The sequence below is a fragment of the Crassostrea angulata genome, chromosome 5 (assembly GCF_025612915.1).
Source record: "Crassostrea angulata isolate pt1a10 chromosome 5, ASM2561291v2, whole genome shotgun sequence".
Taxonomy (NCBI): domain Eukaryota; kingdom Metazoa; phylum Mollusca; class Bivalvia; order Ostreida; family Ostreidae; genus Magallana; species Magallana angulata.
Window position 1 is genome coordinate 16,511,636 of NC_069115.1, and position 21,583 is coordinate 16,533,218.

At 34.1% G+C, this 21,583-nt stretch overlaps 3 protein-coding genes and 2 pseudogenes across 3 annotated transcripts in view; 3 read left to right on the forward strand and 2 right to left on the reverse strand.

Moving 5' to 3' along the window:
* Nucleotides 1-5,805, reverse strand: part of LOC128183286 (acetyl-CoA carboxylase-like) — a 40,675-nt pseudogene extending 34,870 nt beyond the window's left edge.
* LOC128183281 (uncharacterized) overlaps nt 1-21,583 on the forward strand; it is a 63,135-nt gene that overhangs the window by 37,568 nt on the left and 3,984 nt on the right. The window lies entirely within an intron of this gene.
* Nucleotides 5,886-8,590, forward strand: LOC128183283 (uncharacterized). Its single transcript, XM_052852238.1, has 2 exons — nt 5,886-5,919; nt 6,019-8,590. Exon 2 carries the CDS (start codon nt 6,023-6,025, stop codon nt 8,024-8,026), a length of 2,004 nt encoding a protein of 667 aa, XP_052708198.1. The 5' UTR covers nt 5,886-5,919; nt 6,019-6,022; the 3' UTR covers nt 8,027-8,590.
* Nucleotides 8,703-14,953, reverse strand: LOC128183288 (acetyl-CoA carboxylase-like; annotated as a pseudogene).
* LOC128185158 (tyrosine--tRNA ligase, cytoplasmic-like) lies at nt 17,461-21,041 on the forward strand. The gene is made up of 6 exons (XM_052854828.1): nt 17,461-17,481; nt 17,853-17,985; nt 18,342-18,439; nt 19,078-19,271; nt 19,680-19,818; nt 20,425-21,041. Exons 1-6 carry the CDS (start codon nt 17,461-17,463, stop codon nt 20,533-20,535), a joined length of 696 nt encoding a protein of 231 aa, XP_052710788.1. The 3' UTR covers nt 20,536-21,041.

Here is a 21,583-nt window from a genome sequence, read left to right on the forward strand (position 1 = left end):
CCATCAATACAGTAAAGTTTTTAAATCATGTTAATAGTTTAATGATAATATTATTATGTACACATGTAAGATACATGTACTTAAACTCAATACATATGTTGTGTTGAAGGCAATAGATGAAAGGCTAGAAGTGAGAAAATTCTAGTTTATTTTATACTTATCAATATTATTAATAGAAAACTGCCCTTGGCCCAGGGTCGAAATTATATTGTATAGATAGGATTGCATGGGTCCAAAATCCATCTGTTGCCATCATGCGTATATCTAAATAATACTTGTTTTACATGTGAGTTGAAATGTCAACAAAGAATATTACACAAAAACAAACAAAATAGAAACAAGTGTGCTTCTAACCATCAAGAGTTTTTAACCAGGAATATAACTAAATGTCAGATGTTTACCCGAGTATCATTCAAATACCCTACTTTTCAAAAATGTTCTGTCTTAGAAAGACAGTGTAAAAAGATACCATATTAAATGTCTTAAGGCAAGGTTTGCGGCTTGCATTTTTTAGAGGTTGTACCAAAGTTACATACCATTTTGTTCACTATACTAAATAAAAGTCTTTTTTCTCATGAAATTCAAATGAATTTTGCCCGTCCCGTTTTATAACTACAAAAGGTCAAAGTTCATGATTTCCAATTTTTATTTTGATGAAATATAAACAATTTCGTGAAAATATGTACATTTTATATGTGACTATTATGGGGGTTATTTATGCTTAAAATGTTTGAAAATAAAATCACTATTAATATCATGATTCACTTTTATTAATTGCTGATGAACTATCTAAAAATAGAATAAAATGCAACAAAAGTCTTAATTTTGGACAACTATTATGTAAACAAAAACATCTTATTTGAAACCTTTCCAAGTCCACTGATTTCAGGAAAAATGTATCTTAGAATCTGTGTAATCTGATGTTTCTAAAACACTATTCAAAACCATATGATGCGGATTTCGTTTTCGTGGAAATTGATAAAATGCTTGTGTACTCTTATTTTTTTCATTGAAACTAAAAAAAACCAGCGAAATAAAAAAAAATGAAATCAATAATGATGTCATATAAATTTTGACGTCATAACTGAAATAAAGGGTAGATGGTGTTACGTCACAATGAAAATGTGTGATTTATCTCCCTGTAACCGCAAACCTTACCTTAAATTGTACTGCATTTTTTATGATTATTTATGATGATTTTATGATTTAGATTTGGACTGATTCAAATCTTGATTTTATCAGACAAATGAATTTAAATTAATAGCCAACTATAACAGTGTATAAGTTATTTTGATGTTGTTCCAAATGATGTATTTTGGCTATATACATGAACCTTATAATGAAAACGATTTAAACTATAATTCAAAATTGCAAAATCATCTCACTATGAATGAATTTACCAAGAGTTATTTAAGCTTCGCGATCCAGAAAGAAAATATTTTTTATCAGCTTCATCTCAAGATGTCTATAATAACTGACGTGTTACACCCATAACTTGGCCTATATTTGCTTATGACGTGGGAATGAAACACACATATTCCTTAAATTTCTTCAACTTTGTTATGTAAACATGTAACAACTCTCAACATAAAAAAATCCTCCTCCAATTTAACCAATAGATAACAGAAATTAACTCAAGAAAAACCGGGAAAACATGGTTTCGGACTCTTACTTTAAGGGATCGATTCCAAAGGAGGAAACTCCGCGTAAAATTTCACTGAAACTCAGACGTGTGGTCCTATATCATAATAGATTGGTTAGAATGGATCAAGATTATAAGCAATAGTAAAACATCACATAAGGGACAGTGCAGTCCAACTTTCAGTACACAAAAATCTATTTAAAAAACAGACTATTGTGAGGATTCGCTCAACATTCTACAGAATACAATTTCATCAGGATAAATTCTATCCCCCTTCCCCTCAATATTTGCAGGTACAAACATCTAGCTACCTGCACATACCAAAACTTTATTTAAGATTAAAATTATAACCACCCACCCATCCAACAACTTCTTACCCCTGCCATTAACACAATTAACTGCTTACCTGTGGTTTTAATTATTATCAATGAATAAAAAGTTTCAAGTATTGCATGCATGCATGCATGTAAAGTACTGGGATTTAAAAGTTGAAGGACAAAGATTTCAAAATCAAATCAATAGTTGTAAATATGAAATGAGCTTTAATTCCCTTATCTCTGAATAAAGTTTTAAAAAGTTTGATATTACATGCATCGTACATGCCAGAGATTATACAGGGTATTTTTGTTTGAGTTACTGGGTGAAGGTTATACTCAATAATCTGAGTGCGTATCATTATGGACTATACGATAGGAATCTTTATTGAATCAGTGATAAGGTAAAAAAAAAAGTTGGGGGTCATTGTCACTTTGTGTATCCCTACAGTTCAAAATAAAGAACACATATTTTTTTCTTTCTTAAAATGAAGGCATTCGAAGCAGATTGAGAGGGAAAAAAATCAGAAATTTAAGACAAAATTTCTTCATTAAAAATTTTAGTTTGCAGTAAGCATCATTATGATCATTTCATGTTCACAATTCAATAAATCTGGCATGCATGTTAATGAATAAGATTTTCAATAATTTTGAAAATTTTCAAAATCTGACAAATGAAATCCTATGAATTAAAATTAACAAAAACCAGAACAAAAATTCAATAATATATTTGCAGATTTTTAGGGTGTAGGGGGTGAGTTTGATTAAATCATTCAGATATTGATAATTTGATTCATCTTAATGTCATAAATATCTGTAGCATATATTGTATCAAGTACATTGCCATCTTAAAACCTTGTCCTATTTAAAATATGATATTGTATTCTGTAGGATATCAGAGTCAAACTATCACAAAATTCAAATGCAAAACAAAATTAGCTATGCCTGATGCTGTAAAATAGTTAACTACAAACGTTAATTAATGGCAAGATCGCAACTACAACTTAATTCCGAAAAAAAGGTTTAAAAAAGCAAGAACTTTTTGACATGTTTGGGAAATAAAAATATCAGAGGCCCCCCCCCCCCCCCCACCATCAAGTCTCACAAAAGCTTCGTGGTCAGGGGCCAACTCAATAACTCATTCCCCATTTTGATTGGTTTCTTCACATTTTCATGAAGGATTAATCTCACCAATCAAAGCCATGCTTTTGCATGCATCTGTAAACAACTGCCTTATGTATCTCACACCTTTACTTCCCAAGAGCCCTGGCTGGCACACTCACTGAATTTTTCTTGTTCTCTTAAATAATTCACACTTTAATATGATTCACTCCTTCACACTTTTGTGAGGGAAATCTCCCTAGTTGCACTGATGCTTTATATTCGTGTTTTCATGCTATGATCTTGATATCCATTCTTGTAACAACTTTAGATTTGTGGATTGACAATGATAAATTTTTGTGGAAATGAGAAAATTTATTAAGTTGGCCCACAGTTAATAAGCCTAAAAGAGACTGGCTGTTGTTTTACTATAATTATAAAATAGCGGTAAACTAAGTTGACTACCAATGTCAGAGTTAAATAAACTTTCAAACACACTGTCAGACAGCTCAAGCTTGAAATCAAATGTGTGCTACAAACACAATGATTATATTAATTTCTTAATAAAAGCAGATGCAATAAGATTTTAAAGAAGCAAACAAATGTTTTGATTTGTTGTCTATTTTTTTCCCCAAAAGATTGAACACACAGTTACAGTTACTTTCATTTAATTCAGGAAAAAAGCAGAAACTGCAGTTTTTGCTGTGCATGTACAAAAAGTGTGCATGGAGTTTAAACACATTCCTTAATGCCAAATGACAAATATCTACAATATTAATTTGCTTAAAAAAAACTAGATAATATAACACATGAACAAACTTAAGCAATCAATTGCTGCAGGGAATGATTATTTTTTCTTTATCCACTTATAAAATGAACTAATGAATATGTGTGTATATACAACACTGTATCTACGAGGGTCAATCAGAAAATACGAAGACAATGTGGCTGTCTATCATATATTTTTCATGAAAGTCATACTTAACAGATTAATCTGTGCACCAACGCTTATGTTATTGATTTGCGAAGTTTTAGTTCATTTGATGACACGGTATTTTTGTTACCCCTTTTTAAAAACAACATGTTTTGTCCCCACGGCGCACGGTAATGTTCAAAACATGACGTCAAGATTAAACACGCACAGTTTATAGATATGCCCCGTCCTTATATCACGGTTAGTCTCTTGTGACTTTCTCCTTACAATTTAAAATGGCACTGAACCACTTAACAGCTTATTTGCACACATTTGTTCCAGAATCATAAGTTAGTTCCTCAAAGTTTTTATTTTCTAACCATGTATCTCTTAGTTTACAGTAAGGATAACCCTGAACGTTGATTGACGTTACTTATTTTTTGACCAAATATTTACAGATATTCTACTCTCTTTCGGACTGTTTTATATTCAAAATACACTTACCACCACCCCCACAAAATTTATTACACTTAAACACAAACTTGCAAATAATTGTTGACTTTTTTTTGCACCATTGAGCATTTTCACAGCGTTTGTCGGCTTTTTCCTGGGTTAATTCCGTTTTGTTTCTACCTCTCGTTGCGCCGTGACGTCCGGCGACGTCGATATTTTTAGTCAATTCTAAAGAGGACTATCTGTCTTTAGTAACTAATATCTGTTCGACAAAACAATATATCCCGCCATTATTTGGAACATAGAATACCAAGACAAAACTTCATTTGAGGTTTCAATATTATTTGGTTTTAAGCCCAATTTATAGAGATATTACTTTCAACATTATATGGTTAATTGTTGACATACCACAAATTTTGATCGTGCGCCGTGACCTCATTTTTGCAGGAATAGATTCTAAATAATTCTTAGAAATAAAGGAATTTCTTTACTTTTTTTCTTGCAAATTGTTTGAAACTATTGCTAAATTATGTCTACCAAATATAAGTAATGATATGACGTTAAGTAACATAGCTATGACAAAAGTCTTCGTATTTTTTGATTGACCCTCGTAGTTAATTACAGTACAGTCAAACCTCGTTATCTCGAACTAGATGGGACTGGTTAAAAACTTCAATATATCCAAGTATTCGAGATATCAACAGTAAAATACTTAAAGTTGAAGTGTTTGGGACTAAATAAAATCACTTTGACATATTCATTGTATTCGAGATATCGGTGTTCGAGATACCAAAGTTCAACTGTATTTCATTACTTGCTACTACTACTGCAGTTAAAGACTTACTTTCGTATATAGAACCTATAACATTTCTTGGTTACTAAATTTAATACATAGAATCTACCTCAGTAAGACACTCTGTACATATACAACAGTATCAGTAAAGGACTTACAGTATATATATAACAGTACTTGATAAGTATATGACTGCAGTAATTAAGGGACTTACTTGTTTATATAACAGTACTTGGTCAGTAATTACGACTGCAGTAAGGGATTTAATTCTATTTTTACATCAGTAACTACATTGTACAAAGGTTATTTTACGCGATTTTCTTGCATTTATATATTAATCAGTACTAACTACAACAACTGAGGTAAGGGACTTTCTGGCATTTATACACAGTATCTCTAAGTACAATGAAATGACTACAACGGTGACTTACAATAAAGTGACTACAACGGTTACTTACTTGAGCTTTGGTTCCTGACTACTGTCCTCCCTGGAGGAGCTGGCACTAATCATGGAGGGCACACTGTCATGCCTCTCCTCATGGTGGTCCTCGAATGGACCACTCTGTGGGTCATCCTCTGGACTGGTGCCCTCTTCGAATGGCCGAGCACTTGAAAAAATATTCGGTTTGTATCGGGTTTTTCCAAGGCTAAATATAGAACACAAAAACCCCCAGCATTGGACTCTTGGCAGAACAAAACAAAAGTAAGTAAAATGTTGTTAAACAGAACACTTAAATTAAGATTGTATTATGACACCATTATATATATAATTGTACAAGTAACTTGTCTTTTTTAATTTCAGTAAGATGGCTGTTCAGAGGATATCCGAGTCAGTGTATGTGGGGATGTGTCTAAAGATAGGGACTCCACAACAGGTGGCCTCCAGGAGAGATATGGTGGACATTGTAGAGATGTTGATTAACAACGAGATGTTACCGACCACAGTGATGCTGAGTGGGAGTCGTAGAGAAGGGTTCAGACTGAGTGGATCAGACAGAGACACCATGCATTGGCTAAATAACCACCGAGTGATCTGGGACTTCTCTCAGTGTCAGTTTTACAACACACAAGAACATGCACTGATTCTCTGTGACAGTTCTGAGAGTCCACCAGGATTCACTTTACTATGGTTACCATTAGAAAGAGCTAGTCATGGAGTGATGTCAGCGTGTGTAAGGATGAATGGAATGCTCTATATCTCAAGTTCAAAGTACAGAGATGTCACATGTTCTTTAGTTTTTCCTGGTTCTTCACCTCACGGACCATGTGGTAGTGGGATATACGGTGATATAGAATACGATAATGCCCATTGCTTTGTCAGTGATTTCTGGCCTCCGCCTGCCTCCTCATGGATAGACAGGTGTCACTCATGGCCCCCACCTCATGTTGTAAACGACATTATAAGAAATGGGTGTCACTTTGTAGCGATAGGACACAAACTAGGAAATCATACAGACAACGAATGGAGAATTTCTTTTTCTCAGGCGGAATACAAACTTGTGTGTTCAATGAATCACACACAATTTTTAACTTATGGATTACTCAAATTGTTTTTAAAGGAAATAATTAATGAAGGATTGAGAGATGAAGATAAACTACTGTGTTCCTATCACATGAAAACTACTGTTTTCTGGGCGATTCAACAAAATGTTCTACCTCGCTGGTGTCCACAAAACCTCCTGGTCGGTTTCTGGGTCTGCTTTAAACTTCTCCTTAAATGGGTGTACGAGGGAGTGTGTTCCAATTTTTTTATTCCAGAGAATAACATGTTTTTGAGCAATATATATGGTGAAGCACAAAAGACATTATTCACACGACTATATAGACTGTATGAGAATGGCATACCATTGCTGTTACACAGTCCCTCCATCAGGTCCTACATCATTAATGTTCTGTGTAATCCCAGACTCACAATTTGTACTGATGAACATACTCTGATCTCTGAGGTTGAAGTTGATGAAGAGTTTTTCAGAGAGATATGTATAAATGATTCAATAGGCGAACTGGATCTACATATGTGTAAAAAATATCTACATAGGGTAGAACAGTTGTTAGGTTTACCGCTGACACAGTATCACATTGTCATGTTACAGAAACTTACAGCCACCATCCTTCAGTGTACCGCATTTATATTACACAGCATGTACACTAACACAGGTTCTAACAAACAGTTGTATATTGTAGACAAGGTAGCCTGTCGTTTGGTGAAATTATCAGCCAAGTTTGGGTTTGTGTCTGACATGTTATACATTACGATGAATTATTACAGGACACTCCGGTACAGGGATGCTTTATCAGTTATAGATATAACAAAGGTCAAGTTGGCACAGCCATGTCTGATGTATAGGAGTCATGTAGACATAGAGAGGTATACTGAGGCTGTAGGGGGACAGTCCTTGTCTACAAAGATGAGACAAGCCGTAGCAGAGACTATCAAACTTCCCGATGAAATTATTTATATTAATGAATTATCACCAGAACAACAGTCTAGTAAACAAAACAATCAGCATATCGTGTATATTCCACCCCTTGTACTGTTGTATATGCTGGAGTTTTTGTGCTCTAGACATGTCGACACACTGAGAGCACAGAGAGCTTTAGATGATCTACAGGTCCTAGTCCACCATGATATGGGGGAGTTAGTACCTGTATATCTCAGAGACATCTCCTGGGAGATCCTGGGGATCTGCCAACAGATCACAGGGAACCTCCAAGCTGCCCTGTACTCATACCAACAGTCACTCAGACAATATCCATGTCACAAAATACAAACTGCTACCAGACAGAGAATTCAGGATCTACATTTATGAACTCACTGACAATTAAGAAGTATGGAATTCCTGTGTGTCAAACACTGACATTGTTAATTGTGTTTGTTCTGATCGGTTTTTCTATAAAAGTTGTATAGTGTATGTGTAAAGGAAGGGATACCCTTATGATTTATTTAACCCAGTAAATAAATGTATATTTATCTTAATTTTGTGCAAATTTATTTGTTAATTTAATCAATTAATATATTACATGTAAACCTAAAGTTCCAATTTTTGAAAACAAAAAGATAATTTGGATATATCATAATTATTTTTAAAGCCGTTAATAATAAAAACAATTCACCAATCGAACGTTTCAATTTTGAATACAATGTGCCGTCTAATTTATTACAATGTAAAATTTTTTTTTATAATTTTACAACAATGGTCAGGTGCGCCTCCCAATCTTACATCCTGGACTTTTCCCAATTTGTTCCTGATCCTCTCATTTATCCAACATTCAAGATCATAAGATGAGTGTCTCTTGGATGATGCAAAATCAAATGCTGTATATTTTTTTTAACTTAGTGTATCATTAAATGATCAACTATCATGTACAATATATTGTAGAAGTGATCAACAATGTAAATAATGAAATATATTTCTTAAACTTATCAATTTTAATTTAAAACACAAACTACACTTCAAGATTTTCATAAGATTTATATTCATGTACATGTATATATATACAAATAAATCAAATAATGGAATAAATACAGTATACAGTATATATAGACATATACATGTACATAAAATAATCATTCTCACAATACATTATCACTGTGATAAAACATAAATTAGCTCTGTGTACAAGTTCAACAATTTAATTAATTTCTTGTTAAATTTACAGAAAATGTTAACAATAGATAAAAATATATGAATTATAAACTTGAGCACTTATTTCATCAATACGTGTCTATGATATACACGTTTATATACCCTGTATGACATCTTGTAGAAATTAAAACATTTATTAATAAATATCCTCAGAAATGCCCTTAAAGAAAAAGCCCTTCATAGTCTTTTACTGAACTACAAATTCAATGTTATGCATCAATGGATTTAATTTCTAAAATGATTTGAAAAAAACCATCAACAATTTTAACTCATGAGATGGTCCACAGTGATGGATTTCATATCCATGGAAACTGTCTCAGACAAGAATATACAATTTTATAATGGATTCAAGAAATAATGATTCAAAATTTGTTCATGGATATGTCAAGAGTTATGGTTCTTGATGACTATGGTCTGACTCGGCATCACGTTTCTTGTGACCTCTGACCTTTGACTTGGGGTCATGTGTTGTGTTATGTGGACGATGGAGTCCATAGCAACCTCAGGATTGTCTTGTATCAAGCTGTCAACAGAAAGATGATCAATTTGGCCAGATAAATTACAGATCCTTTTTTATGTTCTCTGACCATTAAAAAAATGTGTATTGTACAATTTTTAGATATAACTTGAAATTTCATATTTAGCAAGTAAAATTACATACTGTAAATTCCTAATTAAACGCGAGGAACTAATATCAGCGTAAAATCGCGAGAAGCTCGTCTCAAAAATCTCGCTTTAAATATTCTGACACATGTAAACTACATGAAACTATGATAAAATTTCGCCCTTCGCGATTTTATGTTCTTGTGATTTGATGAAGAATCGTTAAATCGTGGAATTAAGTACTCGCATAAAATAAGGAATCTACAGTAAATGATAACATATTTTGCGGTAAAAGTGCCAGACCTTCTGACTTGTTGTAGGACGTGCTCTCTCTGTAGACACCGGATGTTGTCTGACACGGCATTGTCCATACTGTCCTCTCGGATCTGTTCCGTCAACCATTGAACCATGGCTTTATCATCCTCCCACATGTAGGCCTAAAATACAAAATGGCAAGTGGTGGTTTGGCAAACACATAAACAAATAAACTCAAAGAAAGCATTACTTTTAAAAAATGTAAAGTGAAATCTTACAAGTTAAAAATGTGTATCTTGATGATTAATATCAATATTTAAAAATGCTTATTTTTCAATTTTAAAGCAAACGTTCATAAAAACATTTAGAGATATACAAATTTAAAATGCAAACCAACATCTGTCTTTCAACTTCAATTTGAAAGACAACAATTATAAAATATCACCTATTTAAGGAGGTTTCTTTTATGTTGACTTTATAGATTAACATTTTATTTAATTGTTGATCACATTGGGCAAAAAGTATATCACTAATAGAAAAACACAAGTGTAGTGATGTGAAGAATGATCTTACATTAACGGTGCCCCTATCCTCCACAAACCAGCGGTGTAACATGGAGTTGAGCTCTCCCTCCCCAACATTGTGGGTGACCGGCTTCATCTTCCTCTTCAGCTGCCTCTCCAGCAGTCTTCGCTTCAGATGCCAGTAGAAAAACTCTCGGCTACTATGCCATTTCAGGATGTCCTTCATGTCATTAAAGAAGAGAGAAATATGAGCTCATATTAAAATCCATGACATTACCTGGTAATTAATGAACTATCAATTTTCTTTATGTGCAACTTTAAACATGGACATTTCTGTGTCAGCATTTTTAAAACAAATGTGCTTGAAAAAAAATTCTCACATTAATATTTCCACTATTATCTATCAACATATTCCCTACTCCACATGACTTTACACTTACGGTAATAACACCAGTCTCCTCCATTCGGCCTGGGCTGTCATGGAGATCTGCAAACTGGATAGCCACCTGGTGGTACATGGGAAGTAACTTCTCTTGGCGGGCTTCCAATCTTTCTGGAGTTCAGCTTTCTCGTCTGGATTCAGCTGTGGACTGGTCAGTTTCTCCACTATCTGGATACAAGTTGTATCCAGACGCTGCATGGTCTTCTCCAGATCTTTCTGTCGAAACTTTATTTTCACTGTTCCCTCTGATTCCAAGACTCCTCCCCTAAGTAAAACATTTCAATGAAAAATAAAAATCTCTATTTTTAAAAAGAAATAGCAAATCAATATATTTTCTTTAAATACTGTTCCCATATATTAAAAAGTATTTAATAATGGTCAATTTATTCAGAAAAATCTTTACGGTTCTCTTCGAAGTTTGAACACTATTAAAATTCGGGCATACATATTCCAAATAATGATTTCCGAAATAACTGTATATACATTTATTTTTTTACGTCACAAAATTTGTGAAAATGGACAAAATGTGTAGCCTCAGTCAATTTCTGCAATTTAAAAGTTTCTTATAGAAAATATGAAAGGAAATAATTTCTGTGTACCGGTATTCAATAATTTGCGATGTCAATAAATCGCACAAAAAGCGAAAAATTAGATCGTTGCAAAAATTACAGGATTTACGATACTCCTCTTAGCATAGTATATTTGAATTATATTAACTCTCATACCTGCTGAGTTCATCGGCGTACATTTCCATATGGGTGGGGTTAATGGTGGGGTCTACAACTACCCAAGCCCCATCCCTCAGCTCAGCATAGGGAGGAATGTAAATCATGATTGGTTGATTATACTCTGTGAGGGCATCCACTATGTAGGAACCAAACTTCAACACCTGGTCATGCATGTCTGAAAAGCAGGTACAAATGATTCAAAATACAGTAATATTAATATTATGTACATGACATTGTATATATTTTACCAGTAATATGCATATAGATCATGTCATTCATAGATGGCAAACATGCATTCTTAGTCTAAATTCAGTGTACTTTAAAAAACAAGAGGCCAATAGGCTTTTAATTAACAGTCACCTGTGTAGCATATAACCCATACACAAACTTGTCGAGGAGTCTCATATTTGCATTTAATTAGGTTTCATTCTGGAGTAGAAAAACTATAAATTTGTAATGACAACCACCTCCAAATCTTTTTCCAAAATGTTTTGAAATCTTCAAAAAAGAACTATGAAACCTATAATTTTGGCAAAAAACTTAAAGATCTGGTCTACAAAATCAAAAACAGATTTCTGTACCCTTCATGCCTCCAGAGAAACCTCTCCAGTTAGCAAAGATCATCAGTGGGAGCTCTTCTCTGTTGAAGTCTTTAATAGCCTGTGCCGTCTTGTAGGCGGAGTCTGGGAACCACACCTGGCCCGCCTGTTGTATCACCTGCACAAAACAGTCAAAGATTTTTCTTTTTTTTGTTGTTGACTAAACACAGACGACACAACTATAGTTATTGTAGCTTTTGCTGATATTTTTTCACCCAAAATTGAAATACATTGGAACTTAATGTAAATGGATTCCTGAAAAATGCTGGTAACACGGCAATTGAAGTTTTCTTTTGTATTCTAAAATATTTAGCATATGATTGTATTTGGTTCCAGTCTACTGAACCTGGTATCTTAATGAGTACACTGAAGTATTAGCACAGTTTAGTACACTGACCTTGGTCTCTGAGTCCAGGTTAGCGGGGTCAGCTGGTATGGTCATTTCCACAGTCCTGGTCTCTACACAGATCACACCCACAGGAATCCCTCCGAACCTGAGCAAACAAACAACATGTTCCGATACTCGAGTCCAATCTCACATAAATTATCCATATTTCATTTTTTGAGCTTTAAGAATTCATTCAGGATTTATGCTTGTCATCATTCTATTTGGTACATAAAATGTTACCGCAAATTAATGTAACAGGTGGTTTACTGTTGGAATAAAATTACATAATTATTAGAATTCCCATCAAGGGAGACAAACCTTGCTCTGCCTGTGACCACAGTTTGTGCCCAAGGTTGTAGAATTTCGTGGAAAGATTTGTGGTCAAAGAAACCTTTCTGCCAGCAATTCTTGTCATCTACAGTTACAAGTTCATAACATTCCAACACCATGAAATCTAGATATTTCTAAACCATAATTCATCAAGTGAGAATTACCCATTTTATTGCTTTTAACTTGATTTCCGAACACCAATAGGTTGCTATACCTGGATTCTGCCTGCCGTTCAACATCCACCTGGGGTCATAAGGGGCCTTTGTGGGGACAAATTACACCTCTCTGTCTATAGGATCTCCTGTTTCCAATATTGGTAATGGGGAACCTTTACACTGAATAAGAAAATGTAGTTTATTAATTTCTTCCTCTTCATTACTACAGTATAAATTATATATATTTCCCTTTTGCATTAATAACTACACTACAGTAGTTGTCTAATTTTAGCTATACTTGTCTAATTAGCTTACTGTCTGATGGTACATATTATCCTACCTAAGGCATGTAAGACAGCCACTGTATGATCTTGTAGACTCCGTCAAAGTCGTCAGCTGTGACATCATGTGTGACTCCATTAGTGTACATAATTTGAATGCCTCCCAGTTGGTTGTTACTGGTGTATACCTCCTTCCCTAGCACCTGAAATTACAAGAAATACAATTCAAATACCTAAAGTGTTTTTTAAAACAGCATTTTGTGTCAGGATATCATTGTAACTACTGTTCAATAAAAGATGTTGATAAAACACTTATGCCCCCTCCTTTTGAAACATCTGTGAAGAAAATGAATGGAAACTGCAAATAATTGAAACATGTGCAAAGAAAATGAACGGAAACTGCAAACAATTGGAATTTTTCTACTTCAAAGGGGCATTTCTCTGTCGAAAATTGCTTGATCGTACTTAATATGAAATTTGATCTAGATATTATCATGATAAACCTGTATACCAAATTTCATTACAATATGTTCATCCTCTGCAAAGAAAATGAGCGGAAACTGTTGGTGGACTGACTGATGGACCGACCAACAGACAGACAGATGGCAGCAAATCAATGTGCCTTCCCTATTGTATGATTTTAAATATTCATCATGATCATCATCATCACTGCTAACACTACTATAATGATTATCAATTGTCATATTAATGATTATCATCATTAGGTCATAGATTAACAGAAAAACAGTAATCATCATCAACAAAAATGTCCTCTACATATTTGTTATTGCCACTATCAAGATCATGATCATCATCATCATCACTATTATAAGTTTACCTTATTAAGGGCTCCAGCCCCTGTGAGAATGGTGTGCGAGTTTTCTACTTGTATAGTCCTCTGCCCAAGTCTGACCAGTTAAGCCCCTATACCTATAGCTCTACAAGTAACCTACAAAACAAAAATTAACTGTACACAATATGTAAACAAATACAACATGCCACTTCATACTTATGTCTACATAAACATCAGATAAACTAAATTTCCTTCAGTTAAGCCAAGCATACAGTTCATTTACTTTCAAGTTCATTCAGTCAATTTTATGGGATATAGGGTCATCCTTCTTCTTGATCAAGCATGCAAGAACTTTGACCCAGGAAGTAGCTATCTTACTGACCAGGTTGATGGTGACAATCTCGTTGTAAGCTATAGACGATTCACCAGCGATCATTCCGGACCCTCTCAGATTTTCCACCCCAAGACCTTCCTCCCGACCTAACAACAAGGAATATCACTGTGTCATACATGAATGGTTATCCAAAGCGCTTTTAAACATTACACCATTAATAAAATAATAATTGATTGAGAATTTCAAGATCTCGTACGTTATAGACCTATATGTATTTAAACAGCAAAATGTACATTTGACAACGAATTCCTTTTTGTTTATTATAATCACTTATGAATACAAAATATACATAATTTTATCTATAAACCATAAAATATCTTGGTGTCCATATTTCATGTAGAATGCTGCTGAATGCATCTATAAGAACTTACCAATTATGTCAATGATCTTGTATCGTGGCTCTCCTTCATCTTCAATTAATTCAGCATGGACAGAATTCATGGCACTAACTTTCTTAAAGTCTACTGGGGTCAGGTAAAGATATTTGAAACCCTGCAATATCATAATAAATAAGCACAACTCGTCCATTATGCAAAATAAAATTAATGAAGTGTTTCAAATGTTTAAAGGACATTGTGTTTAAACAATGCATTTTTATAACTAAACATAATATTAAATAACAAGAGGCCCATGGGCCACATCGCTCACCTGAGGAACAAGAGGTATGATAAAATCAGCTCAATGGAGTCATAATACAAACTATCTGGACAATGTACAATAATTCATGTAAATCCTGTATAAATAAAATCCATTTTCCCCTGGATATTCTTATGTTTATAATCATTAGTCCCTTTTCTAACAGGATGATTTTATAGTCATATCATATGTTGAGTATTGCAGATCTAAAAAAGATCCCTAACAATAGTTTATATATGGGATATAAACGTACATCAAACTCTGAACCTTCTCGTGAGGCCAAAGAATTGTCCTGGGGCCAAAGTCTTAACAATTATAAAGAATCATCTGGCTGTTTAGTTTCTGAGAAGATTTTTAAAGATTTACCCTATGAATTCCTTTGTTAAACTTTGACCCCCCCCCCCATTGTGGCCCCACCCTACCCCTGGGGATCATTATTTTCAAAACTTTGAATCTACGCTTTCACACAAGTTTCAGCTTTTCTGGCTGATTAGTTTTTGAGAAGAAGATTTTTAAAGAATAATTCTGTTTATTCCTATGTAAAACATCGACCTCCCATTGTGGCCCAAACCTACCCCCAGGGGTCATGATTTTCACCAATTTGAATCTACACTACCTGAGCATGCTTCCACAAAAGTTTTAGCTTTCCTGGCTATTTAGTTTCTGAGAAGATTTTTAAAGATTTAATGTATATAATCATATGTTAAACTTCGATCCCCCCTTGTGGCCCCAACCTACCCCCAGGGGTCATGATTTTCACAACTTTGAATCTACACTACCTGAGGATGCTTCCACACAAGTTCCAGCTTTGCCGGCGAATTAGTTTCTGAGAAGAAGATTTTTAAAGATTTACTGTATATATTCCTATGTTAAACTTCGATCCCCCATTGTGGCCCCACCCTACCCCCGGGGGTCATGATTTTCACAACTTTAAAATTGACACTACCTGAGGATGCATCCACACAAGTGTCAGCTTTCCTGTCTGATTAGTTTCTGAGAAGAAGATTTTTAAAGATTTACTGTATATATTCCTATGTAAAACGTCGATCCCCTATTGTGGCCCCACCCTACCCTCGGGGGTCATGATTTTCACAAATTTGAATCTTCACTACCTACGAATGCATCCACACAAGTGTCAGCTTTCCTGGCCGATTAGTTTCTCAGAAGAATATTTTTAAAGATTTACTTTTTATATTCATATGTTAAACTTTGACCCTCCATTGTGGCCCCACCCTACCCCCAGGGGTCTTGATTTTCACATCTTTGAATCTACACTACCTGAAGATGCTTCCACACAAGTTTCAGCTTTCCTGGACGATTAGTTTCTGAGAAGAAGATTTCTTAAGTTACTCTATATATTCATATTAAACTTCGACCCCCCATTGTGACCCCATCCTCAGGTGAGCTAAAAAGGTTAAGTTTACAATTCAATAAGTGGGTTTCTGGAAGAACAGATTTTGAAAATTTTCGTAATAAATATTGACAATTTTTTATACTTTTTTAATCTTTAGCTTTTAAGATCTGTATACAAACATAGAATTGTGAGCAAATCTCTGTATCTTGCTTATAATTCGAAGCTTAAAACTCAAAAATGGTTAGTAAATAGAAATTGTAAACAACATGCACTACATGTATGACAAATAAAGAACACAATTTATTTTTTCGAAATGAATCATACAGTGCTGCTATCGTGAAAGTTGACAAAACTATCCTATCCTATCCTATATCTTGTATCCTGCATCCTATCCTGCAAATAAGCTCTATCCTATCCTATCCTATCCTATACCTTCAAAATATACGAATGCAAGTTAAATGAAACGAAATTTAAGAATTAAATGATTTTATCAATTAATGTAGTACTCAAATTGAATAATTAAATCTTAAAACCGAATATTATGCGAGCGGGATAACTAACTTACCTGTGCTACGGTAAAAATTAATCGTACGCTGGATGGACACGATAACATAAACAAACAGGTAAGCGATTCGATTTTATTATATTTATGCGTAAAAAACAGATAAATAACTCCGATGCACATATAGAGGAACTGTTTTGTTACATATTTTTATCAAATTATTTTCTTATCACATATAACTGAGCGTAATTATCATTATTCGAGCGATTCGTTCGGCGATAAATGTAAACATGATCTGGAAATAAATAATTCCTTTAGGAAGTTTATATCGTTTATAGTTAAACCACTCGGAGTTATTTTTAAAGTATAAATTCTTAAGCATTTATAGCTAGCTAACATTTATTAATTCGATATGTTCAGGTTAATATCGGACAAAATATGCGTCCCTGTTATTGGGCATCGAAGAAATTATATGGAACGTGAAGCAATGTCTGTTTCTTGTATACATGTTTATCTTTTAAAATGCCGAATTGGTCGTTTATAAATTCAAGCTTTTATTACTTTGCAGAATTTAAATGAAGTAAATACAGAAATCTATTTCTGACGTTGTCAAATGTTGCATCGAATTCCCGCAGTTACTCCGTACTTGCGTACAAATTGACAAAGATGTAGCGCCGACATTTTAGCGCGCATCAATGTTATGCACCGCGTTCTTGATATAATAATTATTCTTAAATGGTTTAACTTGTAAAACGTATTAAATTGACATTGAAAATACATTGTTAAGCCAATCTTCGTTTCGCAAAATAACTCTGAAATTTATACTCAAATCTGATAGGCCACAGGATGCAGGATAGGATAGGATAGGATAGAACTTAGCTTTTATATTTCTATCATGTATCGTGCATCCTGCATCCTTTCCTATCCTATCCTTGTCAACTTTCAGGATAGCAGCACTGTACATGGATAGATTATAAGGATTTTAAATTTCATTGTTTGTAACAGGAGGTACATCCAGGGGATCTGAAGGCCTCCGTGGAGAGATATTTAAATGAGTTGCTGGAACCAATCAGGAAAGAGTTTGAATCGGCAGAGAACAAAAAACTGGTGGCCCAGGCTTATCCAGTGGAGAAGAAAAGTAAGGGAGTTAACTTGTCCAGAGCTTATTTTAAAAGTACAATGTAAAGAGTACGGTATATATTTTTAAGCTTAAAAATTCCAAATAAATTTTTACTGCAGAAAGAGTTTGATTTTTTTTCTTTTTCATAATGTTCATGAATTTATCAATGCATGAATAATTGGTCCTTGTAGAAAAATGAAAAAGTTTAATCATCAAAATTATCAAATGAAGAAAATTTGAATTCTATCATCCCTGTTCAAATATATCTATAATTTAATCAGTGCAGTAACTAGAGAAACAAAATAGTTATTTAAACTGCTGATATCATATGATTTCTAAACTGGTTTCTAATACTCACTTTATCCTTATTTTAGAGAAACCCGGTCAGCAGGGAGGTGAAGCGGGCGGCTCCGATGAACTGGTTCCCTCTCTGTTAGATCTACGAGTCGGCAAAATATTGGACGTCAAAAAGGTGAGGAAATACTGTAAACCAACCTTAATTCGAGTTCGAAAAAAAAAAGATGTGGAAAAGACTTGGTCGCGAAATTAGTCGCCGCAAACCACTTCATTTTGAGGTACATCGCGAAATGAAGTCGTCGCGGATAATAGTTGGTTTACAGGAACATGAAAGATTTGTTGGTAGCCATCTGTTGTGTATTGTTCATGCCAATTACTTATATTTTTGATTTTGAAGGTAACATGTTTTTGATTGTGTTTTCTGTAATTGCAAGCAGGAGTAAAGCAATTTTAAGTTTTGCAGTGATATAGATTTTTAATGAAAGTTTGAATTTCTCTAACACCCAACTGCTAAAGAAGTTTTCTTTAAAATGATCAATTTGTACAGTGATGTGTTTTTAAAAACTTAAGAATCTGGTTAGATTACTCCACAATAAATGCATAAATCCAGTTCAATTACTCCAAAGAACTGCATACACTTAAGCATAAGAAATTTGCATCATTATGATATACTTCGTATTCCTACAGAGCTTCATAACCATCCCTTCAGATTTTACCAGTTTACATACTAAGTATTCTACAACAGCAACTAAAAGTAAATTGACCTATATACTTAATGAAGAATATTAACTGAATCTTTTAATTTCTTTGTAGCACCCTGACGCTGAGTCACTGTACGTGGAGACAGTTGACGTGGGGGAGGGTGAACCGCGGACCGTGGTCAGTGGATTGGCGGGGCTCTACCCCATGGAGGATCTACAGAACAGAATGGGGGTGTTCCTGTGTAACCTGAAGGCTGTCAAGATGAGGGGCGTGGTGTCACAGGCCATGCTCATGTGTGCCTCAGTGTAAGTCATTTCAAGTATGCCTCAGTCAGTGTAAGTCATTTCATGTGTGCCTCAGTCAGTGCAAGTCATTTCATGTGTGCCTCTGTCAGTGCAAGTCATTTCATGTGTGCCTCTGTCAGTGCAAGTCATTTCATGTGTGCCTCAGTGTAAGTCATTTCATGTGCCCGAGTTCCAGTAGTTATGAATTTTTATAGTAGAGTTGCGAGAAGGAAAATTGAGTTGATACTTGGATAATTTATGATATAGAATAATTACTCTCTGTAATATGTTACCCACTTTGAAGACTAGAGTAAAGAAAACTAACCTTGAAGTAAACGTGAATTCACCTAAGTGTGCAACCACATGTGGCTTACTGTAATGTGCATAAGCTTTAACTTCAGCATACAGTTTTCTGTCTCTGCATTGTAGAGATGACCCCCGGGCCGTGGAACCCCTAGACCCCCCTCAAGGTAGCACCCCAGGGGACAGAGTGATGTTTGAGGGACATGAGCAGGGAAAACCAGAGGAGGAACTCAAACCCAAGAAGAAAATCTGGGAGAAACTACAGGTGTGTTACAATATACCAGTAATGAGGAAGCAGGGTGTTTATTGTGTGCATCTGCCAAACCATTTAGTATTTATTTAAACTATAAAATGCTTTTTTTGGTGATTCATGTGGGATATGAAAGTAGTGACATTGCAGAAAAAACATGCGAGTTATGTGAATTGTTTTGCAATGATCGCTACCTTCAACACCCGCATGAATCATCAAAGAAAGCATTTAATTGTTCATATTTAGTTTTTCTTTTAACCAATTAATAAATTGATTATAAAAAGTAAAATACACTAAATTGCTGTATAAGTACATTAGCTAAAAGAAACAACCAAACCGTCTCCTTTGAGACGGGGTCTGACATCATCATGATTATTTCGTGCAAACTGTGATTTTTCTTACGTCACCAATTGATAAACAGGGAGTGTCGACTTCATTCCTGTCAGTTTCAGCCACTGTAGATTTCGACCAATCCATAAACGGGCGTGTTTCTCTAAAGCTATGAATTAACTATTAGTTTATGGAAGAAATAGAGGGAATCATACTTGATAGATGTAAATATTTGTATAAAAATTATGTAAAAATTCTAGGTAATTTTTAAAGTTTGAACGTCTATTGCAGGTGGATTTGAGAGTGAATGAGAAAAGTATAGCAGAATGGCAGGGCAATGTAATGAAGACCAAGCTAGGGAATGTTACAGCCAGCAGTCTAAAGTGCGTACCGATAAAGTGACGGAACAAGCCTGAATATAGACTCAAATTAATACATGTATCTGGAAAAAGTGCTCCATTATTTATTGTTTCTGACTGACAGAAACCAGTTCTTCAAGACATATTCTATCCATGGGTTTTTTTTTTTACACCAGACTTTTTCATTTTCAGTTCTACTCATGTATTTTTTTTAAGGTAGGGGGATTGGAGTTTGATTTATTATTGAATCAGAATGTGAAATGAGAGACCCTTGAATGTTTTCTGGAGGAAATTTACCCATGAATATTTTGCTTTCATGAAGAAACAAACTTTCTTTATAAAACAAGTATTACATGTATTATTTTGTCATGCTCAGTAGGTATTTTTAATGTCCTATGTAATACATGTACATGTTGTTTTTACTTCGCAAGAAAGTTCATGCACCTGATAAAGGGTCATATGTTGAAAATAAATTTTGTCAAGCTATTTTGAGATAAAATGATATTCGATGATTTTATTGATTTGTAATAAAACATGTGTCCACCTGTATGTGACTTTCAAACATTGTTTTCTCTTCATTGATGGGATATATATATACATCTTGTGTATGTTCTTGAAGTGTTGGCAGTTTTAATTATGGATGTCGTTCCGACTTTGAAAGAAGAGTGAATTGAATCACTAGCACCTGACGTTATATATTTTACTCGTAAATAAATTCAGCTGAAAAACTTGTTTTTTTACAAATTTCAATTGACAAACTTTGTTTGATCCCCAATTCATTATATACGTTTATAACAAATAAGAGAGAAATCTTATAGAAAATTTGTTATACAATCAGCTGATGGTACTTCAAGTAATCAAAGGATGAAATATCAATGTCACCAACATTTTACAAAATATGCGAATAAAACTGTTGATGCACATTATGATCAATTACATGTATTAAAAATATTCTGTATGATATTTGAATTTTAGTATTTTATTAACAGATTCCTAAACGAACGTGAGAATTTTTTCTCCACATAAACTTGCGTCAATTTCATTTAATTTTAGATTATTGCTTTAATTTTTTGAACAGATGTAAACAAAAT